This window comes from Carcharodon carcharias, chromosome 19 (genome assembly GCF_017639515.1).
Source record: "Carcharodon carcharias isolate sCarCar2 chromosome 19, sCarCar2.pri, whole genome shotgun sequence".
NCBI lineage: Eukaryota > Metazoa > Chordata > Chondrichthyes > Lamniformes > Lamnidae > Carcharodon > Carcharodon carcharias.
The window spans coordinates 62,263,328-62,280,355 of record NC_054485.1 but is presented as its reverse complement, the minus strand read 5'-3'; the positions used below and the strand labels follow the sequence as shown (position 1 = coordinate 62,280,355).

General features: G+C 39.4%; 1 protein-coding gene across 6 annotated transcripts in view; it reads right to left on the bottom strand.

The window, feature by feature from the left end:
* Positions 1–351: 351 nt before the first annotated feature.
* Positions 352–17,028, bottom strand: part of LOC121291360 (KH domain-containing, RNA-binding, signal transduction-associated protein 1-like) — a 29,983-nt gene continuing 13,306 nt past the window's right edge. Inside the window, exons 7-12 of one of the 6 annotated variants that reach the window (XR_005945984.1) lie at positions 16,257–16,324; positions 15,408–15,466; positions 11,172–11,348; positions 7,674–7,733; positions 5,540–5,589; positions 352–2,873 (exon numbers count right to left, since the gene is read on the bottom strand). Coding sequence is in view for 1 of the 6 variants with exons in the window: in XM_041212428.1 (XP_041068362.1) it covers positions 11,254–11,348; positions 15,408–15,466; positions 16,257–16,324 (222 nt within the window). In the remaining 5 variants the exon portion in view is untranslated. Of the gene's footprint in view, positions 7,734–10,437; positions 11,349–15,407; positions 15,467–16,256; positions 16,325–17,028 lie in introns of those variants that run through there. The other 5 variants (XR_005945981.1, XR_005945982.1, XR_005945983.1 and 2 more) reach the window with 5 other exon arrangements.

Below are 17,028 nucleotides of genomic sequence, written 5' to 3'. Positions count from 1 at the left end.
CTCAGTCCAAGATGGCACTATGAACAGCTAAAACAACCATTGTTGCACAAGACTCGTGTCTCTCAATAGCTTCCATGGACTGCAAATTTTATATACCAATGAACAGCCAACTCCTTCAGTGCACCATTAAAGGAATTATTATTCTTGTGTGCTCAGCTTCCTGGTTGGAAGCAGATTAGGGTCCTACACCAGACCTGAACTGATGTTCCAGGTCATTAACCCTGACTTTTGAATTCAGTAACATAACAATGGAACTATAATACCTTGGTTGAGAAGTTTTCAAAATTCAATGCATTTGTTAAAAACGACACAAATAAGAATCAAGAAAGCCAATGAGTAAGAGACACCAAGCAAAGTAAAAGTAGCTTTATTTAAAACCCAGTTATCTTCCAAATGTTTCAAAAGGACAAACCGTATGAACTTTCTACTGACAAATAAGGATTATAACTTGAATATAATTAAAAGCTATAACAAATCAGAAGTCAGCCATGTCAATTTTAAGTATAAACTTTAGTTAAATTAGCTCTTTCATTCAAGGTAAAAATTTATCATACAATGTATTACACATTACGTATTACATTGTATAAAATAATATTGTTTGAAGTTGGAGAAATGTGCCAGTAGGGAGGCCAAAGCAGTGCTCCTTAAGCATTCTGGGGCTTTGTGCACACCACACATGCTCAAATGCAGCATCTGCTATCAGCTAAGAGTCACAGTTCTGTATGCACGTATCAAGGACAAGCCCAGGCTTTCCTGAGAAGCTGAGGCTTTCAAGTAAAATTTTCAACAAAAATTCAAAACAATTCATTGGAGAGATTTCATTTGGTTATTGCAAAATATGTATTTTATATGTTTTTGATTTTCTTATTTGGATGATACAAAATTTCAGTTAGAGATATTAATTTTCTACCATTATAGCTGGAAAAGATGTGTTACAGGGTGTAAGACTCAATGTATTCATAGAATGATTACAGCACAGGAGGCATTCAGCCCATCGTATCCATGCTGGTTCCCCTAAGGAACAATTCATGGACTGCCACTGCCCACCCTCTCCCCACTTCCCTCCTTTTCAGATATTTAGAAAATGCAGGAAAGCCACTCTACCCACCATGCCTGCGCCAGCCAAAAAAGGAACCACCCAGCTTAATTCCATTTTCCAGCATTTCGCCCATAGCCATGGAAGTTACAGGACTTCCATGCATATCCTGACACCTTTTGAATGAGGGTTTCTCCCTCTACCAGCCTTTCAGGCAGTGAGTTTGAGATTCCCACCACCCTCACGGTGAAAAAGGGTCTCATCTCCCCTCTAGTCCTTCTACCAATCATTTTAAATCTTTGCCCCCTTGTCACTGACCTCTAAGGGAAATAGGTCCTTCCCATCCACTCTATCCAGGCCCCTCATAACCTTGCACATCTCACATCAAATCTCCCCTCAGCCTCCTCTGTTCAAAGGAGAACAACACCAGTCTATCTAATCTTTCCTCTTTGCTGCAACTTTCTAGCCCTCGTAAATCTCTTCTGTACCCTATCTAGTGCAATTAAATCCTTTCTGTAATGATAAGTACTCAAGTTGAGAGCCTAACTAGTGCATCACAGGTAATTAAGAGCAAGTCTCCCTTTATCCATTCCATGGGGTGCCCTGTAGTTGGCCTCCTCCCAGCTGAAAGTTTTCAGTTTCCTTTTCTTTAACTAATATCCTATGTGGTATATTTAAACTCCAATGGAATTGCTATACATGAAATATGATTCTCCCACTGCTGCAACTGCAGTACTAGAACAAACCAAAACATACCACCTCACGCCTATGGAGTGCATTGCACCTACCAATATTAAACTCATTCCACATCTCTTTGGAAGTTTACTTTGGTCTACAAAAGTATCTATCTTGGTATCTTCTACAAAGTTCACACACTCCTTCTAGGCCTATATCCAAATCATCGATGGACCATGAACAGAAGTGGCCCCAGAACTGAAACCTGTGGGGATCACTAACCATCCCCAAACATAACTAATCTCCTGTTTCTTTATCCCCATTCGAATCAATATCTAACCACCTATTATCGTCCTCCTAATTTCACATCTTAAATCTTCTCCAGTAATTTCCCATGTGGTACTTTGTGTATCACGTGGAATTTGTCCACAACACGTGGAAATTTCCAATGCTGAAGAATGATGAGCTTTTGAATGCCACTCAAACCCCCAGTCCCAGGCAAAACTGCGCAGGCTATATAGCTTACAGGGATTTCTGAAATGAAATGATTTTTTGGACCGGATTAGTGATTGTTTTCAGAACTGTGCAACTTTTGTTACACAGACCTTAATGAAGTAGAGTAGCAGTCAAGGAGAGTATGAGGAAATCCAGGTGATTTCATTGCATCTTCGTTGTTGTGCTTTTTTGGATAGCTTCTATTTCCTCAGTAATATTTCAAGCAATCAGCATTGCTTAACCAACAGCTAACCAATCAAAAGGAAGTGTGCTTGATAAACAAAAGCACTTGCAGTACAAGGTACATTCGTAATAATATTGACACAATAATTTTAACATTGAGCGTTATGAACACTATCCATCATCTTAGTGATACTTCCAAAAATTTCAGCTGCTTAGACATAACACAACAGCCTCCTGAATCCACACAGTCTTCCTTCACAAGTTACATTTTCGCGAATATTCACCCATGTTCCTCAAAACAGATATGGAGATTTTCCCCAAAGATTATGGGTGCTTGATTCTTCATTTTCCAAGTGTTTATTCATACAAGGAGGGTTTGACATGGAACCTGTGCCATTGCTTTAATTAGTTAAGCCTTGGATTAAGAACTCCCACAATTTCACTTTTAGCTTGTGGTTCATAGGTGGGCTGCTCAGCCTGGTACCTTTGAAGAAATGACAGAGTCCAAGTTTACTGGACGTCAATTTACTAAAGCCATTTTAAGGCCTGAAACAATACTGTAATCAAAAAAGGGACAATTACTGCAAGAGGCTATGTAAACAGCTGGCACCAACAAGTAGATGATGCTGCCAAATACACCTGGCAAATATCTGAAGTCTATTTACATTATGGCATTTAGTGCAAATGAATTTTTCAAATCTGGACAGAAACTGTGGGTCAGACACTATGGAACTGCACATTAAAATTTCAGAAGCTTTAACTTAAGCTAATTTTAACTGCATGCTGAGATTTCTAATGCAGGAAAGGAACTAGATGCTCTACAAAAGTCATCTTTTAGTTTTCATTTAACCTCGTTTTAAATGATCAGCTTTCAGAGCAACATACAACACTAATCTCAAATATAGATCACAATTACCACAATCAAATTAGGCGTTTTCATACATGACACTGCTCAAGTTCTTCAGTTGTGATCTACCACCCCACCCTTGCACTGGTGTCAGTATCACCATGTAGACAACGTAATCAGGAACAGACCCCAAAGCCTGGGACACTCAGGTGTCTCACACCTCAGCCAGAAAGGTGCTCAAGAGGATGCACCATTCAGATGGCGCAAGAGAAATAAAGAGAGACACACACAGAGGGAGAGGAGCGGGGGAGAAGGCCACCAGCAGGCCACAAAGACACAAACACTGATCCCTTAAGACCGAGACTTGACATGTCCATTGCATATACCAGTAAACAAAAAGGCTAATTTAATAATTTTCTTTAAAGGATGCATGAATGGCCAGTTTCATCTTCCATGACTGATCAAGGATAACATTCAGTATTTTCACTTCTTGCAACATAGATTGTAGGGTGCACAGCTAGGGGAATAGAATACAAACACCAGGAATATTCTAGAGCATGCATAAAACATTGACATGATCCCATTTCTGCTAGAGTAAAATTTTGGTACTGTTCCAGTACAGATACATCATCTAATCCGGCTATGTGGAAAATTGCCCAGGTATGTCCTATCCACAAAAAGCAGGACAAATCCAATCCGGCCAATTACCTTGCATTGCATCACTTTGCTGATGATCAAGAGAATGGAGGGAAAACAGGGGCATATTGGTAATGTCACTGGACTAGTAACCCAGAGATCCAGGTAATGCTTTGGGATATTGGTTAAAATCCCACTATGGCAGCTAGCGGATTTTAAATTCAATTAATCAAAAAAAATCTAGAATGAAAGCTTGTTTCAGAAACAATGATCATGAAATCATTATCGATTGTTATAACAACCTAACTAGTTTACTAATGTCCTTTTCCCTAGGAAAGGAAACTTTGCCTGGCCTACATGTGACTCCAGACCCGCAGCCATGTGGTTAACTCTTAACTGCCCTCAAAGAGCAGTTTAGGATGAGCAACAAATGCTGGCCTTTCATGATCACATCCCATGAAAGAATAAAGAAAACGATGCTTGTCATCCTGCCACTGCGGTAGGCAAAACAAAGAGCAAAATACTGCAAATCTAGAAACCTTAAAAAAAAACAGAAAATGCTGGAAATACTCAGCAGGCCATGCAGCATCTGTGGAGAGAGAAACAGAGTTAACGTTTTGGGTTGATGACTTTTCATCAGAAATGGGAAAAGTTAGAGATGTAATAGATTTTGAACAAGGTATGGACGAGACGAGGACAAAAGGAAGGTCTGTGATAGGGTGGAAAGACAGGAGAAACTGAATGACTAAACAGTTTGTCATATAGGGTCAAAGAGAATTAAGATGGGGCAAGAAACAAAAGAAGATGTGCCTAGAGAATTGTGTTACTGTCTGAAAGCAAAAACAGGATAAAAACCTAAACATCCAAAGGAAACAAAATTGGGAGATAGAGTTTACAGTCCAAAATTGCTTTACTCAATGCTGAATCTGGAGGCTCAAAGGTGTCTTATCGAAATTGAGGTGCTGTTCCTCAAGTGCACATTGAGCTTCACTAAAGCAATGCAGCAGACCAAAGATGGAGATGTCAATGACAGCAAGGTGGAAAATTAAAATGACAGGCCACTGGTAGCTCAGGATCGTGCTTGTGGGTAGAACAGAGGTGTTCTATAAAGCAGTCACCCAACTGGCGTTTGGTCTCCCCAATGTAGACAGCACATTGTAAGCTGCGAATACAGTATACTAAATTGGAAAGGACATGTAAATCGCTGCTTCACCTGGAAAGATTGGTGCCTTGGATGTTGAAGTGGTAAAAGGGAGGGTGTTACATCCACGTTTGCATAGCAAAGTGCCATGGGAAATGAACAAAGTGTTGGGGGTGACCAAGAAACTAAATCATGCCCTGAAGTAGGGATCCATATTACAAAGAGGAGCTATGGAAATGGTCAATTTGCTGTGGGATAGAAAAGAACTCAAGAGATCAGGATTCAAAGGGGTCTAGATATATGGAACCACAGAAATTAGGTTTTAGATTTTACAAGGGGGCACCAGTGTGTGCACAGAAGCATCAACGATTAGAGGATGATGGGTGCAGAATATATGGAAATAACTGTTCCAGGAGGCAGGGAGGGCAACAGGGTTGGCAAATTCATAACAGAATTACACAAATATTCCTCAATCTCATCCACCATAAAATAAGAGGCAGCACTGTGGAAGATGTTTTGTACCAACCAGATGGTTCCTTTAGTTTCAGAAAATGGCATCACCTACTCCGAAATATTCTGCATAAAAGGTAGAGTTACATGGTGAGAGATTTTACAGTTTGCCATTGCATTCTAATTATACACAATTCCAATCTGACTGAGAAGAATCTCCTGATCCTAGATCTGAAATTCCTGGCCAGTTCTGCATAAGAATATCCATCATTGCCAGACATTAGAAAAAGGCAGCATATTCTGTTTTATGTTTATTTTGTTGGAAACAGCAATCCAAGAAATTTCATCTAGTTCATAACAACCTGTTGGGGTCTCATGATGTTAGACTGACTTTTACTGCACACTGGAGACAATACCTTTAAACAATGCAAATCCAGCAGCACAAAGCGCCCAACATGATCCAGATGCAATAGCTGTTTCAGCTATTCTGCTTTTTATACTGGCTTCAACAAAAGGTCTGAGCTCACAGGAGTGTCCTTATCTCCCACTTGCAGGAGGGGACAGATTAATCATTCTCACCAAATGCAGCAACATTTCACTCCCAGGAGCAGTCTGCAATCTTTGCAGTGTAATATAGCTTTCTGCAGAATTTTTAACCAAATAGAACAGGTCAGAATTTTTAAAAATGCATGTGCTTTATAATAAAGGTAGTTCTTACTTCACTGTCCTGTGGTGAAATGGATCCATCAGTAAGTGAAGCACACATAAAAGTATTACAATTCACCAGATATTGGGCCGATTGCTAAACCTCCCGTTCTTTAAACAGTACTCAATTTATCAGAATATCAGAGTTCCTGCACATGCAGACGCAACTATAATCTCCAGGAACCTCCTGAAGGGGCACAGTGCTGCTTCAGTAGCACCTTGTTCCTAGTACTTTACACCTCTTGCTGCAACATCAAATAAAATTATCTAATTTAGATTTGGAAATATTTATTTATCATTCCTTATTGGCACTTGTCTTTACCGATACCCTTAATACTGGCAAGGCAGTATGTATTGCCCATCACATGCTCTCCAAGGTAAATCTTATAGCATGAACTGAAGTCACACATAGGTCTGGCAGTGAATCATTTGGGTTTCACAACAATCAAGAAGATTCAATGATCATTTTCTGAAGCCCGTCCTTAAATTGAGATTTATTGAATTCAATCTTATGATTTGAGACTGTAGGATTTGAACTTTAATTCAAAATTGCAAATTCAGTAACAAACCCAGTAACTGGATTACTACATTGTACCCAACTCAGATAATCTGATGGTTCTTCTTGTAAATGATAAATTCCCACTTTGCAGTATCATTTAAGTTGCTAGTTTCAACTGATTGCAAACTCAAATCTTTTCAGGGCACCCACCCTCGCATCCCATGACTCCGTTTGCTGCCATTTCAATAAACACAAAGATAAGGAGTTTGTTTGTAGTTTTTGAAGACAACGTAGAGGAATGGGAAAGTTTCGTTTGTTTGTTGCCTCCATTTGTAACTGCAATGCCTGGAGCTCCACTGCAACATTTCTCATTTCAATAAGTTTTGAGCACCTCAGTTAGTTATTGCCTTTGTGCTATGGAAAAGGTTTCTAATAAATAAAACTTAATTGCAGAATTAGAGTAACCGCAGACATAAAAACAGGACTAATAAAGGAGAGAACAGTGTAAGTCTGCAAGTGAGGCTACTCAGATTGAACAGTGACATTCCATTTGAATAGGGGTTCATGACAGAGCCAGACTGCATGTCTTACACCACAAGAAGGGTTGTGTTTCCTAATCCAATATCAATGTTGGACAGATCATTTACAAGAGTGTCAGTACAAAACACATTTTGATCAATCTTTGAGGTAACAAAATTCAAATAACTCCTTGATCCAAAGGTAAATAACCAGCAAATGTTTATCAGTGGCTACCTGCAAAGGCATCAGATTCCACCTCATTAGATCTTGGAGCCACTACATCACTCTCATCCAATACAGTTGTGAACAGCTAACCCTTATTTCATCAGACACTTCATGAAGAAATACCCCTTTCTCAGCGAGTAGCTTGGATCAGTTCAGTGGTTTTCTTCATCCAGACCCGTCGTTCAACAAGGCACCATGCAATGATCATAGAGGAAACCTGGAGACATTTACAAAATAGCAGCGTGCACATGTACATACATACCCAGCCAGACTTCCCAGTTCTCCAAGGATGCAGACTTCAGCAGGGGTTACTACCCTGTGCCTGCAAAGGGAAAAAACTGGTAAGGGCTCAACAATTTGGAACTAAGTGCATTAGGGTGGTAAAAGCAGTTCAAGTACTTCCATGCAAATTAGACTTATATTACACACAAGGGCAGCATGCAACTCAAGCTTTTATATAAATTGAAACAAACTTCAGAATTAAAGTTTGAAAAATAGATACAGTAAAAATAAATTAGTCTTAAATAGGCAAAATCTAAAATACATTTTATTAGTGCTTGAGGACAAAACCAATTTCCTTTTAAAGCTTTACCTGGACTGATCTATTTTTGTGTGCTTTGTTTCAAGTTTAAATTTAAAGCATTCAGCGTTTAGCAAGAGTTGCATTACATTCATATTATGATGGGCAAATTTAGACTCTTTAATCAAGACAGGGTTAAAACAGAACAAGTTTATCACTAGTTAACACTAATTAGAAATTTATTTGCCTGTTTTCCTATTTTAATGTTTGGAAGTTTACATTTTTAACCATTTATAACTATAATAGTTACCAAGAAAGGCTGTATATACACATCAGTGCCTTAAAATTACAGATTTAGCATTACTGTTACCTTGTGCATTTTGCGAGGTGGTTAAGGTTTAGTCATCCATCCTGCGATATATTCCTTTAAAAAAATCAGCCATCATCTTTCATTTCATCATAAAGACATTGAGCCCTGTAAACTGACTGGGATTGCCGAGACTTAGTCACATTAACACTGAAAATTGCAAATACATTTTAAAATTCAATATAGAAAGACATTAACGTTTTGTATTCGTTAACCTTGTGTGGTTTTTTTTGGTTTTTGTTGTTAACTGTTGCACTGCAGTGCTCAAGACTCCGCTGTTGGGCCCTGTGTGGGGTAGTGTCAGACATATGATTTAATGGTGTTAGTCACAATATAGAATCTACAAGGAATATTTTGTCTTTTAACAGTTTTATGGTGAAGCAGTGGTCTTACCTCTATCTTCTTTACGTTTTGCTCACAGATAACATGCTGGCATAAACAAGTCCGTTATATTTATTTTAGCAAGATGAAACCGTCTTTGTTTGTTTATTTCACCACTTCTGTACATATTAACCAAGATTTACCAAAATCCATGCAACAGGTTTAACAGATTTGCTTTTAACTTTCAACTCATCCCAAGGACTTTAACCAAGCTAGTTTTTTTTTGGTAAAATGAAATAATTAGAACAGAGGTCTTTAAAGTTTATATAGTGAGAATGTTTATTGTACCGCAGAAAAAGAGTTTTATATTTCTAAGGAAAAAAGGGAATTCAGTTTAGTTCTATACAAAAGAATTGAACTTTATTGACAAACTGCTGCAAACGTGTTTGACAAATGTTTAGCTACCTATTTAGGCCAGCTCACACAAGGAGTGCAATGCATATTTATGTCCAGGCACAGATTTCAAGGACAACAGACAATTGTGGTTATAAATTTCCAACTACATACATGAACTCATTTTAGCTGCAGTGTCCCTTTTTACATCAGCAGACAGACCCTCTCGGAAATTGCCAGAAGCACAAAAGGCTAAAAGAAAACCATGAAGAGATGGGGAGGGGAGAATGAAATGAAGAAATAAACCTCCTTAATTTCAAAAATTATTTCCGACTCTGGTGGACTACAATTACCCTGCTCAAAGTCCAAATCTTAAAAGCAAGAGAATTTGCCAACATTTGAATATCAGGATCCCAGCTACCCACATATATGAACCCCATAACGCCCTTACTGCAAATGGCAGCTGAGACACAACTGAAGACATTCTCCCAGTTACTCCAAGTTAAAAACAAAAACAGAATTACCTGGAAAAACTCAGCAGGTCTGGCAGCATCGGCGGAGAAGAAAAGAGTTGACGTTTCGAGTCCTCATGACCCTTCGACAGAACTTGAGTTTCTCAAGTTCTGTCGAAGGGTCATGAGGACTCGAAACGTCAACTCTTTTCTTCTCCGCCGATGCTGCCAGACCTGCTGAGTTTTTCCAGGTAATTCTGTTTTTGTTTTGGATTTCCAGCATCCGCAGTTTTTTTGTTTTTAACTCCAAGTTAACTTGTCCTCGCTAAGCTGTCCTCAAACACCACCCCCAATTATAAATCAGGAGGGAAAAAGCCAAAGTTGCTAGAGCCTCATCACTGTCACAAGGATTCTGAGGCAAACATGTTGGCACCTGTGGCTGTTGATATCACAAACCATCCATCCACTGAGTAAATGCAATGGTGGCAAGGCCTTACTCATAATTCATTGTTTATATCACACAAACTCAGTACATCCTGTGAGAACAGGCATACGACTCTAGGGCAAGGTGAACCCCAAGTGAAACTACCAGAGGGGAAAATAAATTCACCCCCACAGATCAGCCTAAACACAGTCACTGATGCTGCAGCTTCTGAAAGAATATCAGAACCAAAAGGGGTCCTATGGCAGGACTGAAAACAAGGTGACTGAAGCTTTTCAGTCAGCAATCTGAATTTAATGAAAGTAAGCGCGAAGAAACGTATGGGGTACAGTGGCTAAGAGCAGCAAGCAAGAGTCAGATGATCTGTGCAAATGAAGCTGCCTGTCAAGAGTACTGCACAACTGGGAGAAGGCCAAAGCTATTGAGTGCACATTTATGTATTTTCCATAATTCACCAGCCCATTGGGAGAACACCATCAGTTGGTCTTTGTACTGAACAAACATATACCATTGCGGCTTGTGTTTTTTTGCAAATTATTAGCAAGATTTTTAAAAATCATTTGCAATGGTGGCAAACCAGCTTTCACTGTCAGAACTAAAATCATTGCATGTGGGGACTCTAAAAAAAAGTCAACCTCAAAGAGGTCCTTAAAAAAAAATCAAAATCAAATGTACACAACATCCTTTTATAAAATCCTAAACATTTACTTCTCTGGTTTGGAAGTACTCCAAGTGACAATGAAATATTGTCCAACTGAGTTAAAAACACTGGATTTATACTGGGCCCCAAAAACTAAAGACATGTAGGTAGCAGCAAAATGATTAGCAAACCATCTTGAATAAAAAAATCAATTTTGTAATGAAGCAGAGGGCGAATGGAATGTGAAGATCCAATTTGACAGGTTTAAAATGCAGCTCATGTAAATCCAATGGGATTCTGCAACTTTGAAGATCATTTAAACATTGTACGTAATTAACAGAAAGTTATGGTAAACAAGTCTAAAAATACCTACATAGCAGAATGAAATTCAAATGGCAAATAAAAGCCATCTTTACACGTACATGTAAATTGACAGATGCGTCAACAGTATAAAAACAAAAACAAAGCATTCTAATCATATGGGTTTAGCTGGAACTTGCTGCCCTCTAATTTATTGAAACATATCATGCCAGAGTTGCACTACCATGAGTTTTAGTTATCTAAACATGTACATAAACCAGTCTGCCCAATAAATGTCCAGAGTAGAAAACAAATGGACTATTACTTGTCTCACAGTTGATAACAAGATGGTGACCACAGAAGATTGAAGCAATTTATAAGGATGCACACATGGTCAGAGGCCAGACTTAGTATCTCCCATAGGGATGGTCTCTGTACATTCCCTTGAGTGGCCTTGCTGGTGCCTTCAGGCTTGCTCGTCCTGCATTCCAATCCTCTTGCCCTGCAACACAGAAGATAAACAGATATGCATTACATACAAACCAGAGCCTAAAGAGCAAGCTCTATATGTTACAATATATACACCTCTACTAGTGCCTGACTTGAAGAGCAATCACATAATAAATGTACAGACAAAAAAATTATATTCTTGCTGTATCCTAACAAAAGTGAGTTTAACACCACAGATTGTAAAAACTCTTTCCTGAGCCCCAACCACCAGCAACTCAGTAATCCTGTAATCAGGTTGATGAGCATTGGAGTGTGATTATCTTTTAACCTGAAACAAGTACAAAATGGGCAAGAAAAATGCCCCAGCAACCCTGCTGGGATACAGATTGGACATGTACTGCTCTGGGAAAGCTATCAGCTCACAAACACACACATCCTACATCGTGGAAGGAAAGGAAACAAAATCAACACAAATTTAACCACTGGTCCCTACAGAGTCTCAAGAATGGTACATTACACTGGGAAATCAAACCTGATGCTTTCTGGTCCTCCTTGTTGCAGAAAAGAGATAGGTATTTAAATGGGCCAGTTGAATGTTTGCAGTGTGTGTGTGTGATCTCACCATGCATATACGGGGTACTCACATGTGCAGTAAACGTTCAATGAAAATATGCAGCACAGTTGCACATAATCTGTGTCCACATGGGGAAAGGGAATGAGGAGAATTAGCCACAAGATCGAAAGTAGTCGACATCTCAGGTCTTCATAGGTCAGTATCATTGCTTAATCCAGGTTTTAGATCATCAAAATTAAAATGCAATCATAAATGTATTCCCCCATATTGGGGTTTATGCTGGTCACGGCTTCAAACAGCTTCAGGAAACACAAGGATTACAATAACCTGCTGTAGAATTAGCCCACTTCAGGTTTAAGTTTGACTGGAGTAAAAACTTGTTCCTGGACAGAACTGGCAATTTCAGTTCATTAGCTAAAGATAACCCACACACTACTCTTCGCTGAAATTGATTTGATTGTAGCTAAACTTGGCCATTTATACTTTACTGCAGCATGGCATGATAAGATTCTGAACTCCAACCTTCCCAGAGAAGATGAAACCATCTGAGTGAGGCTCCCCGCACTGCACAGCAGTACGTGCTCTCACTAGCGAGCAAATATTCAGACAATTAGCTGCACTCCTACCACATCATTCACTCACTTGCTATGCAGAACCACTGAACTTAAGAGAAATACATTCCTATAAATTTACTGGATTTCCAACCCAGCTAGACACGGTCACAGTTAGGACCGGCATCTGGCAACATACAATCACAAGTAAACACACTGTATTTCTAAATACCAGTGCAATTTAAACAATGATATCACACGAATACCAGCTCCCAATCACAACTGTGGACACATCCCGCAGAAAATCCAATCAGCAGTCCTGTAATAACCAAAATCTCAGGAAGCAGAGGACAGGCACAGAGGCTCATGCCCAAACGTGCAAGCACAACACAAATAGGGGAGAAGCAGCATATCTGTGTACGGAAAAGAAATGAATCCACACACAGCAACCAGATGATTCAGGGAGGTACAGTAAAGCGCCACTATCTGCAACTTCCTCTTTTTCAAATTTGCTGCATAAGTCTTTGCACACCACATCATCCATTGTGGGCCCAAATGTTCATTTATCTGTGGTTTTAAACATAGAATAGACACTAACTTTAGAAAACACTGAAAAAAAAAGAAAAAAACTGCCTAAATGAAGTTAAAAAAACGGGTGTCCATGACGTATTTCCTGCAGTAATAAGTATGTGCTGCATGTGTGTCATCTGTCATTTGCACATGGGCGTTCCTTGTTGCTATAATTTAATTCCTGATCACAGTCCACTACTCACAAGTACAGTAGATGCGACAAACATTACATTGTTCTTGTTTAAGTAAATTTCTCTTTAAATTTATTAAGAGCGTAGCCTTTGATCCTTTACACGTCAAATTTACAAAGTCTGGAACCTACCTAATTGACTGCCATCGTAAAGTATGTTTGTTGCTCACAATTTCGCTGTTTGCAAGGTTTCACGGGAACAAAACTTTCACGAACGATGGTACTTTACTGTACTAAGCCTCACACATTTGGATGTCCAGTCACTAAAATTTTAGGGCAAAGATTAAAGACTCTTCTTGGGTTAAAGGAGTCAGCTTGGGTTAAAGGAGTCAGGTTACAGATCAGTCATGTTGTACGTTAATTGCAGAACCAGATGAATGGCCTACTCTTATTCTTATGCAACAGCTCTGGAGGACATTATATCATCAGTCCACCACCATTTTATTTTAGGTGACCCGGTGGTTTTGAGCTGGGAAACTTAGATTTTAAACATGCTCACATCTCATCAGACAAAGAAGAGAGCTGCAATGATGAGCCAAACTCAGGAAGAAAACATCAAGATAAACTGAGCATTCAATAACTTGCACATCATACCTCGTCTCAGCTGTGGCTCAGCTGGAAGCACCCTAGACTCTGAACCACAAAGTTCCAGGTTCAAGGCCCTCTCCAGCGCTTGAAAAGAGAAAAAAACAAGGCAGACACTCCAGCGTAGTACTGAAGGAGCACCGCACTGTTGGAGGTGCCATCTTTTGGATGAGGCGTTAAACAGAGGCCCCAACTGCTTACTCAGATGGATATATAGGATCCCACGGCATTATTTCAAAGAGTTATAGGGGGAAGACACCCCAATTTCATGGCCAATATTTATCCCTCAATTATCATAAAAAGAGAGATTATTTAGTGATTATCGCATTGCTGTTTTGGGAGTTTGCTGAGTGCATATTGGTTGCCCTACTACAATAGGAACTATACTTCAAAAGTACTCAATTGGCTGAAAAATGCTTTAAGACAACCAGTAATCTTGAAAAGCACTACACATTCATGCATGCCATTCTTTTTTTATGCTTAATGACTGAAAGCAACACCTATCTGGGAGTGGAATGATCATTTGGTAGAGTTCAATTCGCTGCATTTATTCTGCATACAATAACCTCGGCCTGTCCTTTTCTCTTTTGGCAACAATCGTCATATTACCCCCCACTTGGCCAGCCAAATATTCCACCTTCCATATATGTTGAAGGAGATACTCTGGAATATGTTGAGCACTGCCCACATCTCTCTTGAAAGACCACCACTGACAAGAAGATCCAACACCAGATCAACTGCGCCAGCTCAGCCTTCTACAAACTACACCAGTGTTTGTTTGACAACAGACCTCAAGTCAACACAAGTCCTAGTGTATAGAGCAATTGTCATCACCACACTCCTATACTGCAGTGAGACCTGGACTGCGTATCAGTACACGTAAGGGCACTGGAGAAATTCTACCAGCAATGCTTCTACTCCATCTTCCAGATTCAATAGGAGAACATCCAAGCAAACGCTTCTTGAAGCCAGTCCACAAGCATTCAGGCAAAAATCCAAAATCAACTATGATGGACTGGACACTGGGTCCAGATGGCCAAAACTATCTCCCCACCAGATCCAGTTTTTTCAACAGGGAGGACAAAGAAAACACTTCCAAGACACTCAAACTCTCCTTGAAGCGCAGTAACATTGACATTAATGCCTGGGAGGAGTTTGCTATCAATCGTTCAAAATTACAACTTGTTCATCAAACTGCTTCACACTTTGAACCTGTGTCTAAATGATAAGGCAGAGCAACGGCTGAGATGAAAGAAAATGAAGCAAGTCCAGCACTCCAGATCACACTACCTTGTGGGGCTTCCTGCCCCACGTGCCCAAAGTTCAGTGGGTCAAGAATCGGCCTGTTCAGTCACATGAAGACACATGGCAGAAACTTGCATCCCTGAGTAGACATCATTCTTGAATTGAGAGTCAGCCGCCACTGAAGAGACAGTAGCTACATTTGGTACAACTTGTAATAAAACCACAGTGAATCACATACAAACTCTTTCAACAAAGTACTAATTCACTTCAGTTGCCTGCCAGTCTCACAGCTTGTTTACAACAAAGTGGTAGAAAAATCAATTATGACTCTCACTTTCAAATGCATATCAATGCAGCATTGGACCGGCTCCAAGGGGATAACTCCCATTCACTCACCATAATCCTCATAGGTTTCTTGCACTTCTCCATGTCCATAATCGAAATATTCAGCGTCACTGCAGCAATAAGAAATATTAAAAAAAGACGTCACAGGGCGAGGTGCTTAAATCTTTGCTGAGCACATAGGTTTTTTTAAGCAACTCATTTGCTTTCTTAGTTCCACATTAAATTGGGTAATATGCCATTACAAAATCCATGACTTATGTTTAAATAGCTTTCTCCCCAACAATGACTGGAATATCAGGATTCTGCAAATAGTGCTGACCACAAAAATGCACATCTAATCTCAATCATAACCTAAATCCCACTGCAATGCATTCCTCAATTCTGTTCTACAAATGCAATGAGTCCCACTTACATCTATAATTTTATGCTAACCGTACTGTGGATCTGTAGCACTTTGGACTACAGCTCCAACAGCAGCAACACCTCCTTCATTCCAAAGCAAGGTCCTGACTCAAGAACAATGTAGCAACCTTTCAGGAGATCAAAAGCAAACATTTGAATAGACAAACTTGGGGGGTAGGGATTGAAAAGATATTTGCCTACTAGGATCCCAGTCTTAGGACAGCCTATATCACTGTCCAGTGAAATCACATGAACCCCACACTCACTTATGTGGTAATCAGTCTACATTACAGACCAACAGGTCCCTGTTGAACAGTTATAAATTACAATAAGAGAAAGGCCCCATTCTACAAATTTGCGTCTTCAAGACTGAAGTACCAACCAATGTAATTTCTTTTTAATGAGTGTGAGTGCAGTCATGGGTTGCATCAGGAATTTATAAAAAAACATTTCCACTGACGATCATTACCTTCTGCAAAAATCCCCTACTCTACTTACCCCTGGGATTGGTCATAATAGTTTTCGTAACTGTCATAATTTTGTTCTGCGTATCCATCATCATAGCCCTGCAATGTTTAAATAAAAATGCTCAGTTAACTCCCACTGGCATACCACATATTCATAACATTCATCACTACTGATTTTACAAGAGTAATTTATTTTCAAGAGCAAAGTATTCACTCCCCTCCCAGAATGAAAAATAACTCGCGTCAGAAACTCCAAGTCAAAGCAGGTACTTTCATAGAGCTGCACTGCTACTGTGTAGAGATATTTGATATTACACAAGGGTCACTTCTCCAGCATAATTATTTCAAACTACATAGTACCCAAAGCCTGAATTAACTATAAATATTCATCTCAAATATATTCTACTCAGGGCCAGAAACAACCAAAGCACCTGCCTGTATGCAAACTAGCTAATTCTGCACTGGCCATTTATCAGAATGCTACAAAAGCCATGGAATATGGCATTGATTTCCAATACCAAATATTCTTTTTAATACACTGGCTCTAGATTTCCCACCTGTATAAATACCTTCAAATACTGTTTGCTATGATTGAATCATTTGTGTCAGATGAACAGCAACACCAGTATAACGAGGCTGCTGGTTTTACTTCAAATCTTGCATTACAGGTATGCCTTGGAGTTCAGTCCCTTCAATAGAATTACAGCTTCCACTTTAAGCACTATTTAGACTCCCAATCCAATGCATTGCAGAATGCTGATTTATCCCATTGAATTTATTATTAAACTTTAATGTCACAGGCT